Here is a 27,963-nt window from a genome sequence, read left to right on the forward strand (position 1 = left end):
TCCCTCTCACTCCCCCTCCGTCCCTTCCTTCCTTTTTTTCCTTCCTCCCCTCATTCCTTTCTTTCTTTTCTACCCTTCCTTCCTCCCTTCCTTCATTCATGATTTCTTTGTTGAACGTCTCATTTTATTCATGCATTATTTCCCTAATATTATTTAGTTATTTGTGTTTTCTTGTAGTCCACTTAACTTCTTTAAGAGGAATATTCTGAATTCTTTGCAGTTTATAGAGCTCCCATTTCCTTAGGGTCAGTTATTGGGGCTTTATTACTTTCATGTAGTGATGTCATTGTTTACCTGATTCTTCATAATCCTTGATTCTTTGTGTTGGGATCTATACATTTGAGTAAGCAGTCTCCTCTTCCACATTTTACAGGTCTTCTCCAAAGACAGTCTTTCACCAGTCAGTTCACCTTGGTTCTGGACTGGTCAGCTGGCATCATCCTTGGTCAAGTGGGGCTTGCTATCAGGGCTTTCTATTTGGGCAAGGAGGCTGCCTGAGCCCTGAGGTCAGACTTGGTGCCGACGGCTGGAAACTGTTGGTTTCCTGCCCATGCGCAGCTGTGGGATGGGCTCTGTGGCTGCATGGATTCTCTGGTTAAACTTCCTACTCAGGCCGACTGGGTGCTACACTCAACAGTTAGGCAGGGCTGCAAAAGTGCTTCCTTGCCTGAGTGGAGTTGTACAACAGGCTCCACAGCCCTTTAGCTTGATGGCCAGGGGCCTGAATCCAGCAGAGAGCTGCTCACCAAACTCCTTGCTCAGACACTACTACCAGCTTTGCTGTGAAGGTGGAAAGAGCTGCTGGCTTGGCTCTCTGCTCACCTGCTGCTGTAAGCTTGGCTACAGGTTGGGCTATACAACTTCCCAGGTGCTCTGGTTAGGCTTGCTTGTTGGGCAGGGCTGGAAACTGTATTCAGTGCAAGGCAGGGCTTCACATTTGGGCCACGTGACAGCCTTCACAGCCAGTTAGGCTTGGTAGTCAGGGACTTCAATCAGGCAAAACACGTTGAGCTCTCTGGCCAGAGGGGTTCACCAGCTGGGCTCTGCAGACCTGCAGAGATGTTGCTAGGTGCTCCTCTCAAGTGCTGCTGAGCTGCTCAGTTTCTCAGATGCTCTGCTCAGGTTTCTCGGTGAAGCTGGGCTGGGGGCTGCACTCAGCAGTGAGCAGGACTAAGATTTAGCTGTTCTGCCAGGCAGGGTGGCAGGACAGGCTCCAAGGCCAGCAGGACTGGTTGTCGGGGTCTTGAATCAGTCACAACTACACACTGGGTTCCCTGGTCAGATGGGGTCACAATCTTGTGGTTAGCTTAAGAAACAGCCAAATAGTTTCCATTATCAACATGTGAATGATATGGTATCTCGGTGCCCTCTCAATCATCTGATGTTACCAATATTTTTTTATTAGCCATTCTAATGGATGGGGGTGATATTTCATTGTGGTCTTAATTTTGTATTTCCATGATTAATGATATTAAACATATCTTCATGTGTTCATCTCTTGATTTTCTTTGGTAAAATACCTCTTCCTATCTTTTGCCCCCTTTTTAATTTAATTGTTTGTTTTTTTACTGATGGGTTTTGAGAATTCTTTATATTAATAGATATCAATCTTTTATCAAATTTCATTTGCAACTATTTTCTCCCAGGCTGTAAATGATCTTTTCATCCTCTTAACAGGATCTTTCACAGAGGAAATGAAACATACTCAGTTTTGATAACATTCAAGTAACATTTTTCTCTGTTTTGTGAAGTGTGCTTTTAATGTCATAGATCTAAAACTCATTGACTAACCCTTTGTCATGAACATTTTCTCCTATATTCTAAAAATTTTAGTTTTTACATATCACATTTAAGCCTATGATCCATTTTGAGTTAATTTTTGTATTAAATGTGATATTTAGATCAAGGTTCACTTTTTTGCCTGTGAATATACATTTGCTTCAACACTATTTGTTAAGAGTTTATCTTTACACTATTGAATTGCTTTTGAGTTGTGTCATAAATTGGTTGATTTTACTTGAATGGGGCTGTTTATTAATTATATATTCTGTTCCACTGATCTGTGTGTCAGTCTTTCTCCAATATCAGTTTGATTAATGAAGCTATATAATAAGTATTGAAATCAGGTAGACTGACTCTTCCAACATTACTGTTATTTTTCAAAACTGTGTTAGCTGTTTTCATTTCCTTGTCTCTCCATAGAAGTTTTAGAATAATCCATGTCTACAAAAAGATCTTACTGAGATTTTGATGGGAATTGTGTTAAATCTGCACATCAGTATAGGGAGAATTGACATATTTACTATGTTGATTTTTCCACTTTATGAGCATGGTACAATCTGTCAATTTATTTAGGCCTCTTTGGTTTCTTTTGTCAGCATTTTGTAGTCGCAGTGTATAAGTCTTGTACTCGTTTCAGTAGATTTTATATCCAAGTCTTGTCTTTCTTTTCCTTTCCTTTTCCTTTCCTGCTATTGTAAATGGTATTGTAATTTAAACTTTGGCTTCCATGTGTTGATTGCTAGTTTATAGAAGAAACATTGATTTTGTATGTTGCTCCTATATCCTGTGGCATTGCTGAACTCCTTTATTAGATGTATGTATATTTTGTAGGTTACTTGGGATTTTCTATGTAGACAATCTTATCATCTCTAAGTATAGAGGCAGTTTGTTCCTTTCAAATGTATAAGCCTCTTGTAGAATTTTGTTGCCTCAGTGTGCTGGCAAGGACTGCCAGTACCATGATGAATAGCAAAGGTAAGAGTGGACATACTTGCCATTTTCATCATAGAGCAAAAGCATTCAGTCTCTTACCATTTAGTATAATGTTAGCTATAGATTTTTTATAGATATTCTTTATCAAGTTGAGGAAGTTCTTCTCTGTTCTTTGCTGAAAGGTTTTCTCGTGAATAAAAGTGGGATTTCTCAATGATTTTACTGTGTCAATTGATACAGTTACATGATTTTTCTTTTTTGCTTTGCTTCAACACTGGATTACATTAATTGATATTTGAATATTGAACCACCCTTACATCCTGGGATAAAACTACTTGGTCTTGGTCTTGTGCATAATTCGTTTTAGATACTGCTGAATTATTTTTCCTGATTTTTAAAAATTTATATATTTATGAGGGATATTGATCTGTGGTTTTGTTTTTCCCTTTCTTTGTTTTTGTATTGTCTTTGTCTGGGGTACCACATTAGTACTGACTTCATAAAATTACTTGGGAAGTGTACCCTCCTCTTCTGTATTCTGGAGGAAATTATATAGATTTGGTATTAACTTTTAAAAAACTTTTGGTGAATTTAATTCCCTTAATAAGAAATTACAGGGCTGTTCAAATTTTATATTTCATCTTGAGTGAGCTGTGGTAATGTGTGGATTTTTGAGGAATTAGTCCATTTCATCTGCCCTACTGAATTATTACATGTCGAGTTGTTTCTAGTATTCCTTTCTTTATCCTTCTGATTAACTTCAAGGTGTGTAGTGATTCCCCTATTGCATTCCTGATATTAGTAATTTATGTCTTCTCTTTTTTGTTCTTTGTCAATCTTGCTAGAGGTTTGTCTATTTTATCAAACCTTTCAAAGAATAAGTTCTTTATTTCCTTTGCAGTTTTCTATTTTGAATTTTGTAGATTTCTTCTCTTTATCATTTCCTTTAACCTGTCTACATTGAGTTTATTTTGCTCTTCTTTTTGAAGTTTCTTGAGGTTGAAGCAAAAATTATAACTGTCTATGTAAGGGTTATTTAAATCAATTATATAATAAGGATATGAGGGAGAGTAAAGGGAAGTAAAAGAGTGTAAAGCATATACACTTTATACTGACACTGGTAAAATGTTTACACAAGTATTTGTTATATACTATATACACACCGTATATATAATATATATATGTGTGTGTGTACATATGTATATATACACACATATACACACATATATAATACTTAGAACAACCACTAAAATGTCCATACAAAGAGATATGCTCAGTCACTATAGCCAAATCAAAATGGAATTTAAAAAGGTTCAAGTAACCCAAAGGAAGGCAGAAAGAATAAAGATAAATTAAAAATAGAGAAACATAAAACAACCAACCAAAAAGCAGCCCTAAGTATTACCGTATCAATAACTGCACTAAATATAAGTGGTCTATATACGTCAATTAAAAGATAGAGATTAGCAGAGTAGGCTTTTTTTAAAATAATCCAACTTTATACACTTCTGTAAGTCATTCATTTCAAACAGAATGATATAAGTAGGTTGAAAGTCAAGGATGAAAAAATATACACTATGCAAGCAGTAATTAAACGGTTGTGGTTATATTAATACCAGATAAAGTAGACTTCAGCAAGGAAAATTATGAGGGACAGAGAGGAATATTATGTGTTAATCCACCCAGAAGACATAGCAAACCTAATTGTCTATGTACCAAACAAGAGAGCTGCAAAATATCTGAAGCAAAAACTGATAGAACTAATAAGAAAAATAGACACATTTACTTTTACAGCTGGAGACATTAATACTTCTCTCTCAATAGGACACGAAGACAGAAGTGACACAGAAGAACTCAATACCATTAACGAATATAATCTAATCAGCATTTATAGAATACTCCACCTAACAAAAGAACCCACATTATTTTCAAGTGCCATGGAACATACAGCAAGAGTAACTGTATCTTGGGGCGCCTGGGTGGCGCAGTCGGTTAAGCGTCCGACTTCAGCCAGGTCACGATCTCGCGGTCCGTGAGTTCGAGCCCCGCGTCAGGCTCTGGGCTGACGGCTTGGAGCCTGGAGCCTGTTTCCGATTCTGTGTCTCCCTCTCTCTCTGCCCCTCCCCCGTTCATGCTCTGTCTCTCTCTATCCCAAAAAAAAAAAATAAAAAAAAAAAGTTGAAAAAAAAAAAAAAAAAAAGAGTAACTGTATCCTAACCCACAGGACAAACCTCAAAAGACTTAAAAGAACTGAAATCACACAGACTATGTAATTGCTCACTGAGGCATCTCTGTAAAGGCTGCTTTAAAATTCCTGATAGATAATTCTGACATCTGTGTCCTGTGTCGGTGTCTGTTGATTCTTCTCTCTTTCAACTTGATATATTCCTGGTTTGGGGATATACTGGATATTTCATAATAAGACTCTAGATCCTATTTTTATCTTGTATTTTGGTGGGTCTTTTCTGACACTGCTCTGTTAAGGCCACCAGCTCATTACTGCTGTGTTGGGATAGAAGTCCAGATTTTCCACCTCACCTCTTGGACATCTGGGATAGGAAGGGCTCTTTTTACTGCTGGATGGAGTTGAGAGTTCAGGCTCCCCTCTTTGCATCCTCTGATACCACTTTGGCTGAGAGAGGGAGGGGCATATCCCCTGGCAGTGAAAAGTCCTACATCTTCAGTGGGCCTCTGGCTCCACCCCAGGAAGGACAGGGAGGAATGCCATTTTACTTCCAGGTAGGGGTAGAATCCAAGATCCCATGTGTCACATGACCTCCACTGATGGTGGAGGGGAAGTGGTGGACACTTGCTACCCCTGGACTGGCTACCCACTCTGCCTTCCCATGGATAGGAAGAGGAGAGTTGACGCATCTCATTACATCCTGGGAGGGGTGGGATGCTAGGCTCTCCATTCCACTTTTGCTGACGTGAGTGCCTGTAGATAGTCAGTTTTTCCATCATGTTTGTCAAAACTCTTCTTACTAGGTTGCTCCTGCCCCTGGTCCTATGGCTAAAGAGATCAGGTTTCTCTCGGAGCTCTTTATGCACGTGCCCGCCCAGTCGTGTTCGTGTTGTCCACTTGTTCAGTATCTGGGATATCTTAGGCAAAAATAAAACCCAAGGAACTCACCACTGTATTGTTCTTGGGTCCCACGTTCACTAGCCAGTCTGCCTATTTCTCTCCACCTTTCACCATCTGCATAGGTTTATGATATATATTTTTATATGTGTCCAGGGTTCTCAGTCATTTTTAGCAGCAGAAATAGTGCCAAGCATGTCTACTCCACCTTACTGGAAGACAAAGCCTCACTGTTTTTATAGGAGTAATATTTATAACAATTAAATTAAATACTGTGTGAAACCCAGGGATCAGCACCTGACACAAAGTACTGGCTCTATAAATGTTAGCTATTTTTATTATCCTGTATATCTTTCTTATTCAGGATGATGTTAAACTGCCATGGTAACTTTTTTGGCCAGTACATTTATGGTTGGATCTTATGCACATGAAAAGGACTCTATGGTTTCATTTAATATTAATACCTATGGCCAGAAGAGCATTGAAAACAGTATAAACTTTGAGTTAAGCAGGTTTCTACTGGTTTTACATCTTTATGCTCATCATTCAATCTTGAGCCTCAACTTCCCATTTTGTAAACAGTCATTATTACCAAAGTTAAATTATAAACGCTGAATGAAATAACTATATAAATTACTTATTATAAATTCTAGTACCTTCAGGCTTGTTATATCACTAAATAACTATAAAAGTTAAGAGTCTCTAACCATTTACTTGCCTATCAATGTTTACCTGTTAACAGAAATGGAAGTTTCACCATATAGTATTGTTCTTTGATGTACTGGTTTAAAGGTCCGGAAAGATGTGCTTTGTGGTATGGATGTAGGTGCCGAACGTAGATTGTTGTCATCATTTATCTCGATTGTCCCCATGTTGCCACTCTCTCCTCAGTGTATTTCTCCCATCTCAAACAAAAGACAACAGAATTTCCTAGAATCCACCTACTCCTCTAGTCCTTACCTCACTGAACTTCTTTAAAAAATAATTTATACAAATTTGTGTCCAGTATTCCCTCTTAAAACTACTATAATCTGACCTCTCCTCACCCCACCCCTGAATGATCAACATTGTCTTTTCAGTCCTTACCTTGCCTAACCTTTCTCAGCTTTGGATGATGTAACTACTTCCTACGTGAAATTCTCTTCCTGTGCTTTCCATCACCACTCCTAATTTTCCTCCATCTGTCCCTGCTCTTTGTGAGTTTTTCCTTAGCTGTAGAACTTCCTCACCTTGTGTCTTCCACAAATTGTACTTTCAACTATATCTCCAGTTCATCTAGACTGTCACCTGGCAGGTAGCAGGTGCTACATGAATAATTCTTTTCAACTAAATGGTCTTTCCCTTAGGGTTAGTTATCATTGGAGTTCCATTCTCAGCCCTCTTTCTCTACTGATTCTACTTATTTTTCTTGATTGATTTGTATCCATTTCAGTGGCTTTACTTATCTTGTGGATTGAGTTCCCCTATCCCTTTCATAAACTTTCCAACACCCTTTCTCTTCAATAGCACTTATAATTATTATGATTAAATAAAGTCTACATATATAAATGTGCTCAAACCAAGTTAAGAAAATAGAAAATTTCAGCTTCTGTATGAAGCCATTCTATATGAAGTAACCATGGCAGCCTTTAACTTTTAACCACTTTACCAAAATGAATGCCTATGCATAATGCTAATGTATTAGTTTGATACTTGAAAGTTTCCACTAAGTAGTGTTACTTATATTACTAGTCATAGAAATAAAAATTACTGTATACTATATCATTGGGCTCACTTTTTATCCATGAATTATGATCCTCAATGATTGATTTAATCTAACACAAGTTACAAGTTCCTTATATATGTATAATTAGCTATAAAAAATTACATATAAATTATATATACATACATATGTTTATTAAAAAGTATTACAAACCGTTGTTGCCTTAATTAAACATTGTACAGGAGATCCTAGCTACTTCTGTAGTAAAAGAAAAAGAAATAATGCCTGTAAAAAAACAGGAAAGAGAACAAACAAGCCCCATTGGCTACAAATGATGTAGTTTTTTATGCAGAAAACACAAAAGAATCAACAGATATTTAGATTAATAAATATACTTGAGTTGCTGGGATTAGAATTAATATGCATTAATTAAAATAATCCTATTTGTTGTAATAGACACATCTCAGTGGCTTAACAAAAACAAAAATTTCTTATCCAATAAAAAAACAATGTTTGGATTTTTTTTGATTGATATTACTCATACCAGGGAATGCTACCTTCGATGGTAAGTGCAGTGAGATCAGGAGCCACATCGTGGTTACTCACTGCTGTATTCCTAGCAGAATGATGTTTCTAAAATATAAATCCAATGGTGCAATTCCTCTCCTATTTAAAGTCCTTCTAAATATTCCTCATTACCTCTAGAATGAAACCCAGGCCCCTTGCACGGTAGCAAGACCGCGTGAGCCAGGCCGTTTACTATTTCAGCTTTATCTGCCCCATCTCTGGTCCTCAGCATGGTGTCTCTCCAAGGGGCTGTGATAACTCTGTCATCCCTATCTCTCCACTTACCATTTTTTTCTCTTGGAAGTGTCTTCCTCACCTTCTCCGGTAACCATCTTTCGTTTTTTCTTTAACAGCTCCAGTACCACATCCATCAGAATGTCTTCCTTCATCCTCTCCCCTCTGCTTTGTCCTCCTCCTCCCTGAGAGCAAGTCTGAGATTGTCCTTCCTGCCTCCTTGATACTCTTCCCATGTCAGTTTTGACGCTTATCACATTTGTTACTTCTTTCTTTCCAACTGGCCTGGAGGCCTGCAAGAGCAGGGATCCTGTGGCCCATTTATCTTCATATGCCCAATGCCCACGTGGCTTTGAAGCCCCGAGGGTATTCAATAAAACTGCACAGAGGAGGCAAGATCCGAGTGGAGGCACTGCAGCAGTTCAAGTGAGAACAGTGAGGGATTCATCCTGAAGAACGGCAGCGGGGTGGAGAAAAGGTGGTGGTTTTAAAATAGATATGGTTAGTGGAGGAGGATTTCTGAGTGTCTGGCTTGGGCAGTAGAGAAGCTCTTCATCTCAATGGAAACATATAACGAACAGAGCTTGGCGGGGGGGGGGGGGGGTGTGGAATCAGCATATTACTTAAACTTTGGTAGTTTCCAGTGGTAATCATGGCCACATTAAAGAATTGGAAAACAGAGGTATTTTTTAATGCCCCTAAAAATATATTTTAAAGTTAATTGTATGTATAGATACACACGCACATGTACGTAATCACATGCAGAATGAAAGTGTTGTGTTCAGTATCTACCCACCTCCTTCCCTCCATCTCCCCCTCACTAGACGGCTGGAAGGTCAGGGTAGCAATCTCTGCTTTACATTATCCCATGTGGATCACACAGCCTTGTCAACACCTATCATCCTAAACTTTGAAAGAACTTTTACAACCCAAGAAGAATCTAAGATTATAGCAGATGAATGTGTATTTCAATCTTCAGCATCTAACTTCCTCTGTCAGAGAGATTTAAATACATACCTTTAAATGGAGGAGAATTGAGAGCAGTTCCAGGGGGTGTCTAGGCGATGTGGACTGCATCTCCCAACCAATTCTGTGGTTCTCTGAGGCAGGACGAGCAGAGACCCTGCATTGCTGTTACAGATCACTGATGCACCAGCCCACTGCTAGACGTGAGAAACAGACCAGGAGATACACCTTGGTCTCACTGTGTGGCTGAGAAGATGCTTTGACCCTTTGCACAGCATTAAGTCACGTCTGTCCCTCTTATATAGACCATGCCTGCTTCTCTGCCCCGTGTACTCTTTTATGTAGTGGACGCACTCCTTGGCCTCTCCCTCCGGTGTCACGGAGGCAGTAGGAGAGGCTGGCTCAAGTCTCAAGCAGGGTTATGTCTTCTGTCCACTGATCTGGCACTTCAGAGAAACTCTTACAGTGACAGCACTTGTGTTCAACTCTTCTCTTCAGCTTAGCAATTACTAGAAAGCTGCCTCTCTCACTCTTCTCCCCACCACATGAGGAATGTAAACCTCCTGATTAATGTCAATTAAGGGATTTCCTTGGCTGTTGTGTTAAATTTTTGGTAGAAAGTAAGTACCAAATTCCACTTATCTAGCATATACTAAATGCTCAAGTATGTATTATCTTTACTCTTCTCAACAGTACAACGACTGACAGGTACAGTTTGTCCCTATTTTACAGAAGGAAAAAATGAGAATCAAAGACCAGAGGTTCCTGGCCTCAGATATTTCACAAGTCAAGTGCTGAAGCAGCACGGAGCTCATCTCGCCAATTCTGAAGCCTGTTCATCCTACTGCTCACGTTATATCGCAGCCCTGGGAAAATGGATGACTTTATAGTTCTTAGAAAAGGACGAAAAAATATCCATAATGTTAATAACAGAGTTTTACAAGTGGCTTAAGAGGCATGCCTTGCGAGGTGAAGAATTACTCCTGGGGTGGCAGCCCTACACAGTTCTCTGTGCACCCCACTCTAACTTGGGTTATATGTTCTTTTCCATCTAAGGTCAGATATTGTTAACATTGTTAAGATTTGTAGTGTTGTGATGATTAATTACTATATCGACTTAACGGGGCCAGAGGGTGCCCAGACATTTGGTCAGATATTATTGTGGGTGTTTCTGTTGAGTGAGCTTCCAGGTGAAGTTAACACTTGGACAGACAGACTGGGAGAAGCAGGTTGTCCTTCCTCATGAGGGTGGGCCTCACCCAATCAGTAGAAGACCTGGATAGGACAAATTGCTGAGTAAGACGAACCTTACCCGAGTGCTGAGTTGAGACAACCATTGCTGCCTTTGGACTCAAACTGAAAAAGTCAGCTGTCCCCAGCTCTCCAGGCTGCCCAGCTTTCAGACTGGAGCTTACACCACCAGCTGCCCTGGGTCTCCAGCGTGCCACTCACAGATCCTGGGACCTCTATAATTTTGCGAGCCAAGTCCTTATTTTTTATAGACACACAAGTATCAGCATGTGTGTGCACGTGTGTCTACACAAAACCAACAGGCTTGTAACCTGTGGGTTCACTGGCTCTGTTTCTCTAGAGACCTCTGACCAATACAACTGTTTCCTGCCTGCCTTTTCTTCAGAGCTGACCCCAAACCTCTAATTATCTCTCTCCCTTCCTGACACCCACACTTAGTATGTCTCCCTACTTACAACTACTTTAGAACACTGCTCACTGAATTACTGCAGGTAACTTACTTCTCCAGTAATACTGCCAACCCCATCCTATTGCTCCCCCACTTGTACACGCACATGCTCTCTCATGCATGTGCACACACTGTTCTTCCTTCATATACTACGGAAGCCATCCAACTGAACTTCCGTGATAAGGAAAACATTGTGCATTTCTGCTGTACAACAGAACAGCCACAAGTGTTGGTGGAGTTCTCGAGGGAAACCAGGTGGAGACACAGACGGACAGATCTGCTATAAGAAGTTGGTTTCCATGATCACTGAGTGGGAGAAATCCCAAGATCTGCGGCCTGCAAGCTAGAGGCGCAGGAGAGTCGTCAGCACCGTTACCATCCATGACTCAGTTCAGAGCAGAAGCCTGAAGCTCCAACTCCTTGACATCCAGGCAGACAGACAGAATTCCTTCTTGGCCTTTTGTTCTATTCTGGGATGGACTGGATGAGTCCCATTCACATTACGGGGGGGGCGGGGGAAGGGCAGGGCAGCCTGCTTTACTTACTCTCCCAATTCAAATGTTAATCTTCTCCAGAAACACCCCCACGGACACACCTACAAACACTACTTAGCCACATATCTGGACACCCCGTGGCCCAGATGTGTTGACACGTAAAAGTAACCATCACTACATATGGCTACTGATTACTTAAAATAATGGCTACAGCAACTACATTTTTAATTTAATTTTAGGTAATTTACGTTTAAATAGTGATACATGGCTCATGGTTACTATATTGGACAAGAGAGCAGTAGATGGCTCAGTCCTAGAGCTTTAATTGATGTTGTAGGACCACTGGGTATATAGCTCCCACCCGGGCCTGAAACGCTTTCTCTGGGAGAACCCAGCCACCGTGACACTGCCATGCTATGAGGGAGTATAGGCTGGCCACATGGACAGAGTGCACATAGACAGACACCGTCTGTTCTAGCCATCCCATTTGAAGCATCCAGAATGGGAAGGAAGGAAGCATGTTGGACCTGTAGCCCAGTCAGGCCTTCAGATGACCTCAGCCAGAGCTCCCATCTGACTCTAAGTATATGAAAGTCCCAGAGCAAGAAGCTCCAGCGAAACCCACAGAACCATGAGATACAATAAACCGTTGTCTTAAGCCACTAAGTTTAGGATGATTTGCAAAGCACTAGATAACTGGGATAAAAACATACTAAGGGAATCAATGTTCCCTATTTCTTTGGCTCCCTAGTTTTTAGGCTTCTTTTCCTTTCTGAAGACTCAGGGATCATTTCTAGTTTGCTACTAGACAAGTTTCTCTGAACGGGTAGAGTACCTGTTTCCCACTTACTTGCTTTTTGGTGGGTGAACATGTTTGCATAGAATTGAATCTGCAGTTTGGCAAAGTCACAGTTGTCTGGCCTTCAACTGTCTTAGATTTCTGATCGCATGTTTAAAAGGCCTTTTTTAGTGAAGTTATACTGTTTTCTGTCCTGCTTTCAAATAGGCCAACTTGGTTAAAAGAGAGAGAGAGAGAGAGAGAGAGAGAGAGAGAGAGAGAGAGAGAACTAAATAAAATGACAAATGATGAAGGAGAAATAACAACCAACACCGTGGAAATACAATCATAAGAAAATATTCTAAAAAACAGTAAGCCAACAAATTAGACAATGTAGAAGAAATGGGTAAATACCTAGAAACATAGAAACTACCAAAACTGAAACAGGAGGAAATAGAAAATTTGAAAGACCAATAACCAGCATGGAAATTGAGTCCAAAATCACAAACCTCTCAACAAACAAAAGTCCGGGACCAGATGGCTTCACAGGTGAATTCTACTGAACATTTAAAGAGGAGTTAATATTCTTAAACTTTCCCAAAAAATATAATGGAAGGAAAACTTCCAAATTCATTTTTTTAGGCCACCATCACCCTGATACCAAAACCAGATAAAGATTCCACTAAAAAAGGGAACTACAGTCAATATCCCTGATGAACATGGATGCAAAAATTCTAAGTAAAATACTAGCAACTGGAATCCAACAATACATTGAAACAAATCATTCACCACAATCAAGTGGGATTTATTCCTGGACTGCTCGGTGGTTCAATATTCACAAAGCAATCAACATGACCCACCACATTAATAAAAGAAAACATTAGAACCATCGGATCATTTTAGTAGAAGGAGAAAAAGCATTTGATGAAGTTCAACATCCATTCTTGATAAAAACCCCTCAACAAAATAGGGTTAGAGGGAACATACCTCAACATAAAACCCATCTATGAAAACCTCACGGCTGACTGACATCATCCTCAATGGGGAAAAACTAAGAGCTTTTCCTCTGAGGTCAGGAACAGGACAAGGTTGTTCCCTCTCACCGCTTTGATTCAACATAGTGCTGGAAGTCCTAGTCATAGCAATCAGACAACAAAAAGAAAAGGTATCCAAACAGGCCAACATGTATCAATGCTTGCCTTTTTGTTCCTTTCTAAAGGCCCTAACTAGTTAACACAGTGTAACACTGATCTTTTTCAATCATTTCTGTCTTGAAAGTTGAACCCCAGAAGGCTATGCTTCAAGATCGATACTTTAACATCAGCTATGCTACCAGAAGAAAAGGGATGGGAGGGCAGAGGGATGTGTTGGGTATATACCCATGTGATGGCTACTATAAAATAATACCTCTTATGTGTAACAAAACTAGTCATGTGGGGAGATCCTATATGAGCTATATATATAAATTATAAATGGTGCTATTTGACACAATTATATGGCTTGAACTTTATCCCTCAATTTAATATAGTCTTTCATTTTCTAGTGAGCTCAATATTTATAAAAGTTCAAAAGAAATTCATGAAAACAAATGTTTAGATCAGGTTTATTATGATCTTAGAATTTTTGTGTAATTGACATTAAACAAATTTTGGATCTGAAATTTCATCAGGACTCTACTACATCAGTGATTGTTTTTCTTTCCAGTTCTAAGAACAATTGGAATTGGCTATGGATAGTTCATATCATCTCAACCAACGAAACTCATGTAATGGACTTCCATCTGAGAAGAAAAACAACTTCCTTGTGTCTGAAGATCATGGACAGAAAATCTTAAGTGTACTACAGAATTTTAGAGAACAAAATGTCTTTTATGATTTCAAAATAATCATGAAAGATGAAACAATCCCATGTCATCGTTGTGTCTTAGCAGCATGCAGTGACTTTTTCAGGTACTGTACCTTGTCTATGACTCAGGTTTTGTGTTATTACACTTATTTGTCATAACTGCTGAATTTCTCCCCTACAGGAGCATGCAGTGGTAATTTTTAATTCTTAAAAAAAAAAAAGCTAATTATAACCTAGATTAACTAATGATTTTTGAATATAAAAATTTAAGACTACCTTTTTTAAAAACTCATGTCTTCCCAGATCAGCATTTCCCAATGTTGTATTGGACACTGGTTCTTTGAAATGTTCTGGGGAAAAAAAAAAAAGAAAAAAGAAACTTGTTTTGATCCAGAGTCCATTTTATTTGGGGGAATTCTTGCACTGTGCCATTTAGAAAAAGAGGAAAGGATGGATAAAATATGGAAGTATAGTTCAAAGAAAACAAAGAGGCTGAGAGGAAAATGGATTTTAGTCATGTACTGTATCCAAGGATTATTCCAGGGAGAGGGGGGCTCATACAGATATTTCAAAGTTTCTCCTCTCTGTTTGACAAAGGGGAAAAGTACCTCCAGAAGCATCTCTGGAGAATACCCAACTTTTCTGATTCTAGGCAACCTTCTGAATAGAATTTGGTTCTGAACAGAATGTCCTAGTCATGAGCCTGTACGATTCCACTGTGGTGACAGTGGTTGTGGAGTCTGCAAGGTTAAGTGTTGGATGCATGACCTTGCTACGGTGGCAGCTGTTTCACGGTCATACCATCCCGCGAGGCCTCTTGGTCACACACAGACCTCTCTTGGTGACATCCTGGCCTCCAGCCCTCCAGTCATACTGCCATAAACTTCATCCCAGTTGTGGTATTTGCATTATATTCGGTTTTGGAAGTAATTTGTATTCAAAGTAAGCAGGCCTTAAATCTCTAGTAAATAAAATTGGTAAAAACATAGTAAGATTTAAGGTGTAAATACACTAATCCTTACTTTAACTCCTGTTTTACTGCCAGCATCTGATTAGACCTCACCCCTACTGCTCTGGAGTGAATCCTCTAAAAGTGTACTGATACTCCCCTGCCCCTGGGGGGTCCCCTGCCGGAGGTGGGAGCAGTGGCCCAGGGCCGCACCTGGCTCACTGGGGAAGCGCCTCTGGCCTAACTGGAGTCTGCTTCTGACCCTGTAACCTCAGCTGTTCTCCCAGTCCCACTGGAGCCCTCGATGTCCCTATGTTCTGCCACACCCTGGTGCCACCAGTGTCCCAGCTCTCTTGTATTCCACGGGTCTTCTTCCTGGTAGCTCCATTCTGCTCCCTCCCCATCCTGCCACCTCATCATGAGAAGTGATGGTATAGGGATTGAGTACTTGGCCTCTTAATACACATGCCCTCAATCTAAATCCTGGCTCTGCCACTTACCAGATATGACCTTAGGCAAGTGACTTAATCTCTTCAGGCTTCAGGTTCCTGATTTGTAAAAATTAAGACCATAAAAACAGAATCTAATTCACAGAGTCATGATGAGACTTAAATAATGTATATGTAATGATTAGGACCGTGCCCACTATATTCAACCTATTATTATTATTATTATTATTATTATTATTATTACTGTTTCCAAACCTAGCAAAAATGGAAAAACTCTGGTAAACACACAAGTTGATTTCCCTACAGTGTTTTCTTGTTAACAAAATAAGTTTATGTAAGCATTTCAATTGGAAGTCCTCTACTCTTCATGGAGAAATAATTTTTTTTTAATGTTTATTTATTTTTGAGAGACAGAGACAGAATGCGAGTGGGTTAGGGGCAGAGAGAGAGGGAGACACAGAATGAAGCAGGCTCCAGGATCTGAGCTGTCAGCACAGAGCCCTACGCGGGGCTTGAACCCACGAACCGTGAGATCATGACCTGAGCCAAAGTCGGACACTCAACCGACTAAGCCACCCAGGTGCCCCAGAAATTATTTATTAATTAAATGTATCTGCACCTAATTTTTGGCCACAGTATTTTCAGGTACTCCTAGCTTTTATGGATCTACTTTAAATTAAAAAAAAAAACTGCTGTGAAAACAGAACAAGAACAATATATTTAAAATTTTTTCTCCCTGCTTTGAAGTAGCACAAATGGCAGTTTTATAATGACCTAGATTAGATATATTATATATAGTATTATATTTATTATATATAGCATTTTACTGAAGGAATACTAATTTAAAGGAATACTAAATTTACTGTGAGTTTACTAAAGTTCATATAAAACTATTTGCAAATTTAGACTGAAATTCTATAATTTACATCCTTATATGATAAGGCCACTAATTCATAATATTTGTGTTATGATCAAATTTACTGGATATTGGGAGGAAAAATACGAAATAGCAGGAAAGTGCATAATGCATGATAAATGCACTTTATAATGATTTTGGAAAATTAAAGTTTTTGAATGAGATGTAAAGTCATGGAGAGAAGACTGAAAAAGAATCACACAAACTGTACAGCCACTTTATGATTATGGTAAATTCAAGATCGATGTTAACCGGAAACTTTCAAGCTGATGAAGTATGGAAAGATGATCTTACATATGTCTTCTCAAAGAAAATACACAGGGTCTGATAGGAAATATTTTCTAAAAATGATAATAGTTAATACTTTGCATTGATTAACTCATTCCTCCTCAACTCAGTAAAGTAGATATATGTGTACCCATTTTCAGATGAAGAATTTGCAGCACAGTTAAGAAGTGCCCCCCCCCCCCAACCGAGGTCACACAGCTAATTAGTGACATAGGCCAGATACCCACTCAGGCAGCCAGATTCTAGAGGCCAGGCTCTCACTGTTACCCTAACCTGATTATCCGTGTCCTCATAAGTCAATGTAATTATCATCACAGTTTAACATTTCTGACTTGATCTACGTTATTGAAATAGTGTATAATGTGTATAGTTTTTGTAACCGTATTTTTTTGTGTATTAGAACAGTCCAGTGGGAAGGTGTTTTGTTGTCCTTCCTTTTCCTAAGGGGTGTTCCATATTTGGAAGTCTCCTCAGATTTTTCATTTGGATAATACTAGTGCTTCTTAAACAGCTTTCATTACCCTCTAGAGTGGACTCTAAAAACTAATTTGGTTTAGGGGCACCTGGGGGGCTCAGTCAGTTAAGTGTGTGGCTCTTGGTTTTGGCTCAGGTCATGATCACACAGCTCATGAGTTCAAGCCCCGCATCGGGCTTTGCGCTGACAGCACGGAGCCTGCTTGTGCTTTCTTTCTCTCTCAAAATAAATAAACATTAAAAAAAAGCCAAAAAACTAAATTGTATTCCCCCCAGAGTACTTGAGCACCGAGGAGCACTGCTCACGGAGGTATCCTGGACAATTCGGTGCAGACACAAACCAGTATTATACCAGAACCCAAACCAGTCAATCTCCACTCCTACTGAGTGTCCAACTACTGGAAGTCCTTGCTTCTCTGTCGTAGCTCTTTCTCTTGAATCTCGACCTCCACTCACTGTGCTACCAACAACCGCCATAGCAAGTCTGTGTAAAAGTGAATGATTCTGGATATGATGTTAACTAACATAGGAATGGGTGGCCAAATTGGTCTTAGCAAAACCAATAGTAAAATACATACGTCGTAGTCTCCTGCCCAACCATTTCCACATAATTTATATTTTAGCTTAAACCGAGTCCTGAACGTTCCCACTTCCTCAGAATCTATCACCTCTGCCAGGTGGGGAAAAATTACAACTCAGAAGAACTCTTGGGCTGGTCTGATTATTCAAATCTGAGGACCCCCCCTCCATCTCTCAGTGGTTATTTCTTCACAAACTTACTTTGAGCCTTTTGGTTTGGCATTTAGCTTTATGACATCACACTCCCTTTTCTCCCTAAAGTGCTGTATAAAACGTGTCTCTTTAGACATGTTTGGTGAATTTTCCACACAGGCAGACTCGTTAGAGACATCTGATACCTCACTGTATCCCATCTTCCACGTGTGTCACTGCTGCCAAACTGAAAATTCATTTGAAAGATACTTTTAAATCCTAAACCCAGGAGCACTATCTATTTTAAATATCTGTACTTATCACCTGCAGAGCTGATACTAATTAACTCATAAAAAGAGAAATTCAGCCATCAGAGAGACCTTACCCTAATTTTATGAATGATATTTAATAGCATTGAAATTGGCTTACAAAATATGAATCTTTTTATATATAGCCTTCTTTGGAGTAAATGCTGTACTGCAGCTATAACGTACGTATTCTGCAATGTGGTAGCTACGTGGTCCGTGGGTTTTAAAGATAAATGATATGGTATGTAACTGTTGTAGATATTCAAATAATTTATTAAGATGGTTTAAAAATATATTGCATAACTATAAACCTGAGATTTGTGAAACATTCTATCAACCTGAGGGTAAAGGACACGTCTTTAAGGTAACCTTGAAAAGTACCGCGGAATCACATACTCCTGTTTTCCTTTTCTCCTGTGTTCTCTTTCCTTCTGCAGGGCCATGTTTGAAGTAAACATGAAAGAGCGAGACGGCGGGAGCGTCACCATCACTAATCTGTCCTCCAAAGCAGTAAAAGCGTTTCTTGACTATGCCTACACTGGGAAAACCAAGATAACGGATGATAACGTGGAAATGTTCTTCCAGTTGTCATCATTTCTTCAAGTTTCCTTCCTAGCCAAAGCTTGCAGTGACTTCTTAATAAAGAGTATTAACCTTGTCAATTGTTTACAGTTATTATCGTTGTCAGACAGCTACGGCTCTCCCCGCTTGTTTGACCACGCGCTGTACTTTGTACAGCACCACTTTTCCTTACTGTTTAAATCCAGTGATTTCCTAGAGATGAACTTTGGAGTACTGCAGAAATGTCTGGAATCCGATGAACTGAATGTCCCTGAAGAAGAGACTGTACTGAAAGTGGTCCTTAGCTGGACCAAACACAACTTAGAATCAAGGCAAAAGCATCTGCCTTATTTGATTAAAAAAGTTAGATTACATCAGTTATCCGAGGAGACCCTTCAAAACTGTCTGCTCAACGAAGAGTGTTTACTCAAAAGCACAAACTGTTTCGACATCATCATGGATGCTGTTAAGTGTGTGCAAGGTTCTGGTGGACTCTTCCCTGACGCTCGACCATCCACAACTGAAAAATACATATTTGTTCACAAAACTGAGGAAAACGGTGGAGACCAATATACCTTTTGCTACAATATAAACAGTGACTCGTGGAAAGTGCTGCCACAGTCACACCTGATTGACTTGCCGGGGTCTAGTCTGTCTAGTTACGGAGAGAAGATATTCCTGACGGGCGGCTGCAAAGGGCCGTGCTGTAGAACGGTTCGGCTTCATATCGCAGAGTCCTATCATGATGCGACTGACCAAACCTGGTGCTACTGTCCAGTGAAGAACGATTTCTTCCTGGTATCAGCTATGAAGACACCAAGAACCATGCATACATCAGTTCTGGCTCTCAACAGATTATTTGTCATAGGTGGAAAGACGAAAGGGTCTCAGGACATTAAAAGCCTCTTAGATGTCGAGTCTTACGACCCTCTTTCTAAGGAATGGATGTCTGTCAGCCCGTTACCCAGGGGCATATACTACCCTGAAGCGAGCACCTGCCAAAATGTCATTTATGTTCTTGGGTCAGAGGTAGAGATTACAGATGCCTTTAACCCGTCACTTGATTGCTTTTTCAAATACAACGTGACCACCGATCAGTGGTCTGAACTCGTAGCAGAGTTTGGGCAGTTTTTTCATGCGACACTAATCAAAGCTGTCCCAGTAAACTGCACACTGTACATATGTGACCTTTCCACCTATAAGGTTTACAGTTTTTGTCCAGATACTTGTGTCTGGAAGGGTGAAGGCTCTTTTGAATGCGCAGGCTTTAATGCAGGCGCAGTTGGAGTTGAAGACAAAATTTATATCTTGGGTGGCGATTACGCACCAGATGAGATCACAGATGAAGTACAAGTCTACCATAGTGGCAGATCTGAGTGGGAGGAAGTCTCACCCATGCCACGAGCCTTAACGGAATTTTACTGCCAGGTGATTCAGTTTAATAAATACAGAGACCCATGGTTTTCTAATCATTTCTGAAAGGCGTATGTGCTTAGACATCCTAAAACTATCCCAGTTCTAGAAGCCTACCATAAATCTGTTAAGCTTAATAGCTGGTAAAAAGGTCTTTACCTCTTAGTAAAATAAAATGTACCTTCTGCTAGAGAATTACTATGAATGTATAGCATATATGACTTAGCGATTGCTGGAAACTTAAATACAAGATACATTTACCAAAAATTATATCGAATATAATTTAATCCTGGAGAATCCAGAATACTTAGTATTTTCATATGTAAATAAGACTCATAGGCATCGATGTCTTGATTTTGAGAGTAATTTATCCGTGAAAGACTAGTAAGAACAAATCAGTGTTCACAGATTTGTACTATTTAGAGGGGAAAAAAATCTCTGTAGGTAGTGAAAGTGAATTATTTGCACACTATATTATATGAAGTGAAAATTAAGTTAGAAAGAGGTGAGAAGCCTACCTTGTTACTACAGGTGTAAGAGTTACTGAATTCCCGTCCTTTCTGATCACTGCTTAGCTTCTTTTAAGCCCCTCTTCCTTTTTTCATCATCATTTTTTTTGGTCAGAAATTTTTCTAAAATGCAGTGTATTTCCCAGCCTTCTAAACTTGCGCTAAACATGGCTTGACATTTTTTACGATTCAGCTCTTCATTAGGAGCATAATGTACCATGTTATAATGCCATAATGCCATTGGCAATTACTGGAATGCTTTTAAAATTGCTGGTTCTGGTAGTCCTCTGTGCTGGTTGGTTTCGATTTCTGGTGGCAGCATATCTTACTTATTTTCTGGCTGAAGCTCAGTAAATGAACATTCTTGATTTAATGATTACTTGTAAGTTACACCCCCTCTCAGTCTATCTTTACATGTAACCCACTGGGTGAAGTTTTGGGTTCTGGGATGGTAGTCCTAACAAACATTTTCTGTATCCTTGCCACATTCCAGCATAATTGAGGACGTAGCAAATCTGATCCCTAGATAAGTGTATCATTTTGTTGCATTTCTTAAATTTGTAAATATCCAAATTTGATCTGTAGTAAGAAATTTCTGTGCTTCAGTTAGTACCATATCAGTTTTCCTTGGTGATATATCCCAACTATAAAGCACCGTGTGGGTTTACTATTTTCATAAGATATTCATAGTGGATTATTTTCTAAATTTAAAAAACTCACTAGGTTTTTGTATTGATCGCATTCGCAACCCATATCCGTTAAGATGTTTAATCACCTTTAACCCCAGTAAAGAAAGAGTAGCAATCATCCTTGCTCTCAGGTGTGACAAGTTTGCGTTGCAAAAGGAGTATGTTTCTTTCCTAAGTTTAAAAGATGTAACCATATTAGGTTTTAAAAGTGGAAATGTACCTAAATGAAGGTCCTTTTATTATGCCATATAAATTTATTGTATAAGCTTCAAATGTTTTTTTCGGAATAGAACAGGATATTAGACTACATTACCCTGCAATTCCAAAATCAGAGACTATCCCTAATCAGATGACAGTTGCCTGAGAAGCATTCTGTCAAATTGGTGGTCTTCCTTCCTACCTAAGTTGGCTCTGCCGTGTGTGTGTGTGTGTGTGTGTGTGTAAGAAAAACAGAAAATTCAATGACCAGTTTTGTGTGGTTTATTTGTGGCTTTGGAAACCAATTATTTAAGAAAGACCATACCACAGTGGATGACCTATACGTGGATTGACTGAACTGCTGATTTAAGCATATATAAATAATCAAAGTATGTTTAAAATAAATAATTGTTTTCATTATTGACTCTAGGAAATGTTCATCCTTTCCAGAAAGGAAAAACTAAAGGGAAATAGAATCCCTTGCTGATCTTGTTTCATTATTCTGTCATCCTGATGTCCACCAATCTTCTCATTGGCCATTGATGTATGGTAATGTTTCTAGAAATATCCTTGTCAGGCCTAGCTCCCTCTGCATTTAATATACTTCCTAACACACAAGGCTTTCTGCCTTTTTTCTACAATTGCTGCAGTTTACTTGCTAATCATTTTCTTCTTATTGCCATCCTTTACACCAGGGAAAAGTACTCTGTCTAGTCACAAAACCCCAGACTCTTCCTTTATTTCCTGTTCTTGATCCTTGGTGCTGTCGCGGTCTGTGCTGGGCTTGGCTCCACTAGTCACTGATCTTGTTCACTCTAATTTTGCGTCTTCTGTAGAGACAGCGCTTTCATTTGATCTATCTGCCGTACTGAGAAATGGTTCTCTGTGTTCCAAATCCTCAAGGAACCCAACCACAGGCACGGCACACCCGGTCAATGACCGGCCTGGTCACACCTTCTGACCCTGCCAATCCCTGGCTTCACTGTCCGAGAACCATGTCTGTCATTCTGGCCTCACCCTCCGTTCCGGACCTCTGACAGGCAAGTCTCAGTGATCTCTCAAGTTCATTCTCAGTACCCCCAGAAAGAGCTGTTTTTCCTGTCTGTAAGCTTAGGTGAGAGGAAATAACATCCCTTTATCTATGGCCTCTTCCCTGAGTCCCTTTATTTTCTTTAAAGTCTGCTGTCCTTTCATTATCATCCTTCAGCCAGTGTTGCGTTGTAAGAGACAAAGTAATTGTGCTCATTATCCAAATTGCTTTCATTCTTGTGGAAAAATTCTGTTAAACATTTCTAAATCCTTTATCATTTGGTTTGCTCCACTACACTTGGATTATGCACGCAAAAAAAAAAAAATCTAATATTGTAACCTCTTCTACAACTGAAGGTAGTTATATGGCATTATTATATATAAAAAAATTAAATTCAGCATTTATATGAGATCAATTCAAAGTCAATGGACACTTGTGATCTGCAAACTTGATTTAAAATGTGGACCACCTTTTGTTCACCTGTTGCCTGTGAGACTGTGAAGTATGAAGAATACTTGCATAATCACAAGTAACTCCATTCCCGTAACAGCTCTGGTTCTGGGTGGGAAAGAGGACTCTATCACAGCTGTATTCACTACATGCTACCCTTGAGGGCTAGAAACTTATTTGAGAGTGACCACATCCTGCAACACGATTCTGTTTTTCCCAGATACCAAGAGCGGTTGAGGATGTGTGGAGTGTACCTAACTCAAGGTGTATGGTCAAAAAATCCAAGTATGGAGAAAAGCATCTATTTACAGTGTGAGATTTGGAAGCAATAAATGCAATGATTAAATATACTGCTGAACATGTAGTGTTACTTTTAAGTCCTCATTTTCAGTGTGATCGAATCCAGTATTTGGAAACTCTTTTATATTTAGAATTGAAACTAAGACCGTCTTCCAGTGGGCAGCTCTGGAGGGCACTGAAGAAACGAAAAGTGTCGAATTTACAGGGAAGCAGGTTTCCATCCAACGTAAGAAACAACTTTACTCCACAAAGCCATATTTACACGAAGACTAGTGGAACATGGCATGTGGCACAAGGTCAGCCCAATTAACTCCTATACAGGAGTGCACAACCAAAGATTTCTACGCTCTATTTACACATTTTGGCTCAACAGCTTTCTGACCTAGGACCCATGACTTCCTCCTCCAATTTATTTAGCATCTGGGCATTCTAAGTAACTTGATTCCACTGGTCCTGCGTACTCAGTTTCTACAGGACTTGAGTTTTAAACTCCATCATTTCAGGAGCATTCTTGTTGGAGGGAATTTGCTCTTTGTTCCTTTTTTTTTAATTACTCAGGAAAAAGTCTGTAAACGGTGCTGACATTTACAGTGCACTGGTAATAGGGATTTTTCCTTCCGCCTACCAATGGTGCCCATTTGTTTCACAGAGAATAGAAACTGAAAGATCAGTACCTAAAATTTTCTCCTGAATTTGTGATTTTGCTGCACATGTTGCTATATAGTTAAATGTACTGATTCTAGTTAAAGATTATGTGATTTAAAAAGTATCTTTATATCTTAAAAACCTACATGTGTTTGTAAGTCAGTTCTATTTGATGGCACTATGATGCTTCATCAGATTTAATATCTGAATAGGGAATATGCTCACGGGATGATACTCTTACACACTTAGCAAAAGATAACTCTTCTAACTCCTAGACTCCTATTCAAACTTGAAAGTCACCTTGGAATCTGATACAGCTTCTGGCCTGGTAGAGAAGCCCCCCTAAATTCCAAAGCACCCTGACGATTTTCTTTTCCAATTTCTAGTTCAGTTCTTTCAGGAAGAAAGAGCTCAATGCCTTCATGTTTGAAAAGTTCTGTTAGAAAGTTCTCTTTGATATTCAAAATGCTGTTGCCTCCCCGTACTAACTTCCAGCCCTTGGTCCTAGGGAGCTGTCTCCACAAGTATTTCAAATAGTAGTGGGTCTCCCCTTCCTCTAAAATCAAGGCCTCATTTTCCTTCTTGTTCAAATGCTTATTAACACCTTAAAACCTGCCACAATGGCCGGGGTTACAAGCCTTTTTTGTGTACAGTTGCCTCAGAAAATCTATTGGCAGCTCTTGCCTTGTTGGTGGGTTGAGCCTGACCAGCATTGCCGAATCTCTTGATAATTCTGGCATTATTTATTCCCTTAACCAGCTCTCTAGTTCTTAAACATCTAAATATGAGCTGGAGGCTTGCTGGGTCTCTCTTCTTTTACCCCCACCCCTAACCCATCAACATTATCACAAACACAAATTTTCTACGAAAGGAATTCTAAAGCCAAATTTTAATAAGTCTTTCAATCATTTGTCATTAGATAGGGTCTTCAGACTCTTAAAGACACTTCTGATAAAGACCTTAAAAAGTATGGAAAAATTAGAAATCAGAGCAGTCACATCCTTGGTGGTTACTGGGAAGACAATTTGCTCACAAATTAATAAGGACCAGCCTATGGTATGAGTCTGGCGCTTCACCGATGCTGTTGGCTCAACTGGATAGAGCATGGTACTTCCGTGAGACGATGCCATTGTTCGATAATGCTATGTATGAATCAGGTAGCATTATTCCTCCCATTAACCTTGACAACATTCCCTGCCATAACTGTCCAATGGCTCAACAAATTATACTGTGGGTTCCAAGGGTAACAAGGTTGCTGGGATAACTCAAGAGTACAGTTCTCGGAGTATCACGGTGTGGCGTAAGTACTTCTTTACATGCCTGTCTTCCTCATTTAGTTGGAAGTTCTTAGGAATAGGGACATATATTCGTCATTTCTGGACCTGGCAATTAGCACAGTACCTGCATATAAGTAAGACATCCAGTAAATGGACATTCTGTTGAGTCAATATATGAAGCAAAATACATTTGCTACAATTGTTACTGAGTGGGTCCCTTATAACTGTACATTTTGTAACTTATTTTCATGTACAAAGAAAATTATTTTAGGATTTTACATGATCACGTTGTACTTTAGTTATTTATTAATGTATATGTTAATTCTTTTTGTAATATTTGATATCTTTCTCAGGTTCAAAGTCTGAGAAAATTGGGTTAGATAATTTCTACCACGGCAGTTTTTGTTGGTATTTAGAAAAGTAAGAATGAAGGCCTTGTGGAGAGTCAGACTGCGTTACACAGTGCCCTGCCCAGCTATGGAGAACATGTACAGTTGCATAATACGTGGGTAGTTGGTTCTTGAAAGTAAAATTATAGATTCAAAGTCATTTTTCCACATAATTTTTTAGTGCATAGGGATTACTTGTTCTCAGTGAATTTTAATTATAATGTCTAATTCTGTGTTTCCTTTCAAAGGTAATAATAGATAAGACAGTGACTGCAAATTTCCTTAGGAGGCCTGCAACCCTCTGTGTCCCCCGTTAACGCATAACAATTTCAGAGACCTTCCCCCTTGGAGAGGTAGTGCTGCAAGCTACCGGAATACCGGACTGGCACACACAAGTAATTTTCTTCCTTTGCCTTGTAGTGGAATGTGGGCTTTGCTGTATGCTATGTGAAATAAAATCAGAAGTTTTGCTTCAGGTCCATGTGAACCGTGTTAACATGCAGTAACCCATTTCAATTCTACAAAATCATTATTAATTTATTAAAATGTATCTCAGAAAAGAACGCATTCTGTGTGTAGTTATTGTTCCTGGAAATAAAAGCGGTAGATAAAGGTGGATGCTAAGGTTCTCATCTTCTTGCCACCCCCGGCCCTGATGGCCCCAAGTGGCCCTGATGAGTGTCAGGAGTACAGAGTGTGGCGGTGGAAGTTTGGGGGACTGGGGTGGGAGGGGGCACATGAGAAGGGGCCTCTGTAGCTGGGAGAACATGACCCGCCTGTTCCTCAAGGAGGACACCCCAGTCTACAACAACAGAATACAGCCTGTGACCTCGGATGCGTCACAGGCTGCTGAGAGACGTGCGGGCCCTAAGTGAGCTAAGAGAGAACGGACCAGAGGCCCACAAGCCACAAATGACAACAGCAGAAGCTGCATGTACAGGACCAAGTACGTGGCCACCCCTGCTTCACTGGACACGAGGACACAGCTTCCCAGAGCAGGCCTCCTCAGCCCAAATGCTTGGGGGAAGCTAGTGAAGGGGTCCAAAGCCCGAGAGACCACATGGTACCCTGAAAAGACACGTTAAATGTTCACACTGGACAGATCGCTCACTTCCAATCCGGTAATCTTTCTTCATTCTGCACAGGGCCATTTCCCATCATCTCTCTGGCTTCCGTTTCCTGTGTGGTGGTCTATGGGTTACTAATGACCTCGGCTCCCGGGCCCCTCTTCTGGCCTACTATCCAGGTGGAAGCAGAGTTCCCCCTTGGAAACCCAACCCTTGAAAAGCCAGTGCTGTCCCTGTCCCACAGGACTACATAAGGCCAGCCGCAGGCTGAACTTCCGAGGCTCTGTGGCGCCCTCTGGCTAATCCTGGGTCCAGACTTCCTGCTCCAGACATTTTCTCCTTGCCTCCAATTCCCCACGTGCCTCCCGCTTCCGCAGTTTACTCTGCCCTCAAATCCGGATTCATCCCCTCCTCTTTAATCCCCCTAGACACAAAACTTAAAGTTTATTGAGAACACAAAGGTGTCCTAGGGACTTGGCCCGTTGCTAGGTGTTGAGTTTGCTGCCCTCCAAGTGGAGGTCTCCCCTCTTGGTCAACATTTTAACACTCAAAGGGCCCCCAGGGACACTTTGCTCTTAAGTCATGGAACAGAATAGGTAAGAGTCTCAGTGTGATGTACCAGCATTTGAAGCTCTTTCCTTACATTCTGAGCCTGCTTCAATTTGCCCTTTCCCCCTCCCCACATGGGAGACAAAAAACGAGAAAAGCCCCTCAATGACAGAATTTAATCTCCATACTTACAGAAAATAAACTGCACGGAACATTTAAACTAGCAGTTTGTCCCCTTTCCAATCACCAAGGGTCACTTAATGCTGTGCTGCAGGCTCTCATGCACTTACAATAATTGATGCAGAATATGTTCCATCAAAAACTACTCATAGCAATTTAGCCAATGCACAGATTTTAATTGACTTGTACATACATTTTGCAAAAAAAAAAAAAAAAAAGAAGAAGTAATCCTAAAAAATAATAGGACTATAGAGTCAAAATAATGTTTATAAAGTGCTCTGAAGTTTTTGAAACTATAAAATACTGAATTTTTAGGCAATGTGGCACTAAACCAATCTACTTAATGAAGCTTAATGAATTAAAACTACAGGCAATATTTTTAAATGCTTGTAAAAAAACCAATTTTCCAGGATAAAATTTGTTGTACTTATTAAATTTTACGATTTTAAAGACTTCCATAACGCTTGACGAAACCACAGCCAAAATAGCGAACTTAATAATATTCATGAAAAAACTTAAGAAATCTGTG

The 27,963-nt window shown here is 39.8% G+C and overlaps 1 protein-coding gene across 3 annotated transcripts in view; it reads left to right on the top strand.

Moving 5' to 3' along the window:
- KBTBD3 (kelch repeat and BTB domain containing 3) overlaps positions 1-26,113 on the top strand; it is a 38,757-nt gene extending 12,644 nt beyond the window's left edge. Inside the window, exons 1-4 of one of the 3 annotated variants that reach the window (XM_053900546.1) lie at positions 4,931-4,984; positions 8,592-8,778; positions 13,942-14,186; positions 18,615-26,113. In XM_053900546.1, coding sequence (XP_053756521.1) covers positions 13,966-14,186; positions 18,615-20,217 — 1,824 coding nt within the window. In that variant the 5' untranslated portion in view covers positions 4,931-4,984; positions 8,592-8,778; positions 13,942-13,965 and the 3' untranslated portion in view covers positions 20,218-26,113. Of the gene's footprint in view, positions 1-4,930; positions 8,779-13,941; positions 14,187-18,614 lie in introns of those variants that run through there. The other 2 variants (XM_053900545.1, XM_019435269.2) reach the window with 2 other exon arrangements.
- Positions 26,114-27,963: the final 1,850 nt, after the last annotated feature.

Source organism: Panthera pardus, unplaced genomic scaffold (genome assembly GCF_024362965.1).
Source record: "Panthera pardus isolate Hobbes unplaced genomic scaffold, ASM2436296v1 HiC_scaffold_12, whole genome shotgun sequence".
NCBI classification, from domain to species: Eukaryota; Metazoa; Chordata; class Mammalia; order Carnivora; family Felidae; genus Panthera; species Panthera pardus.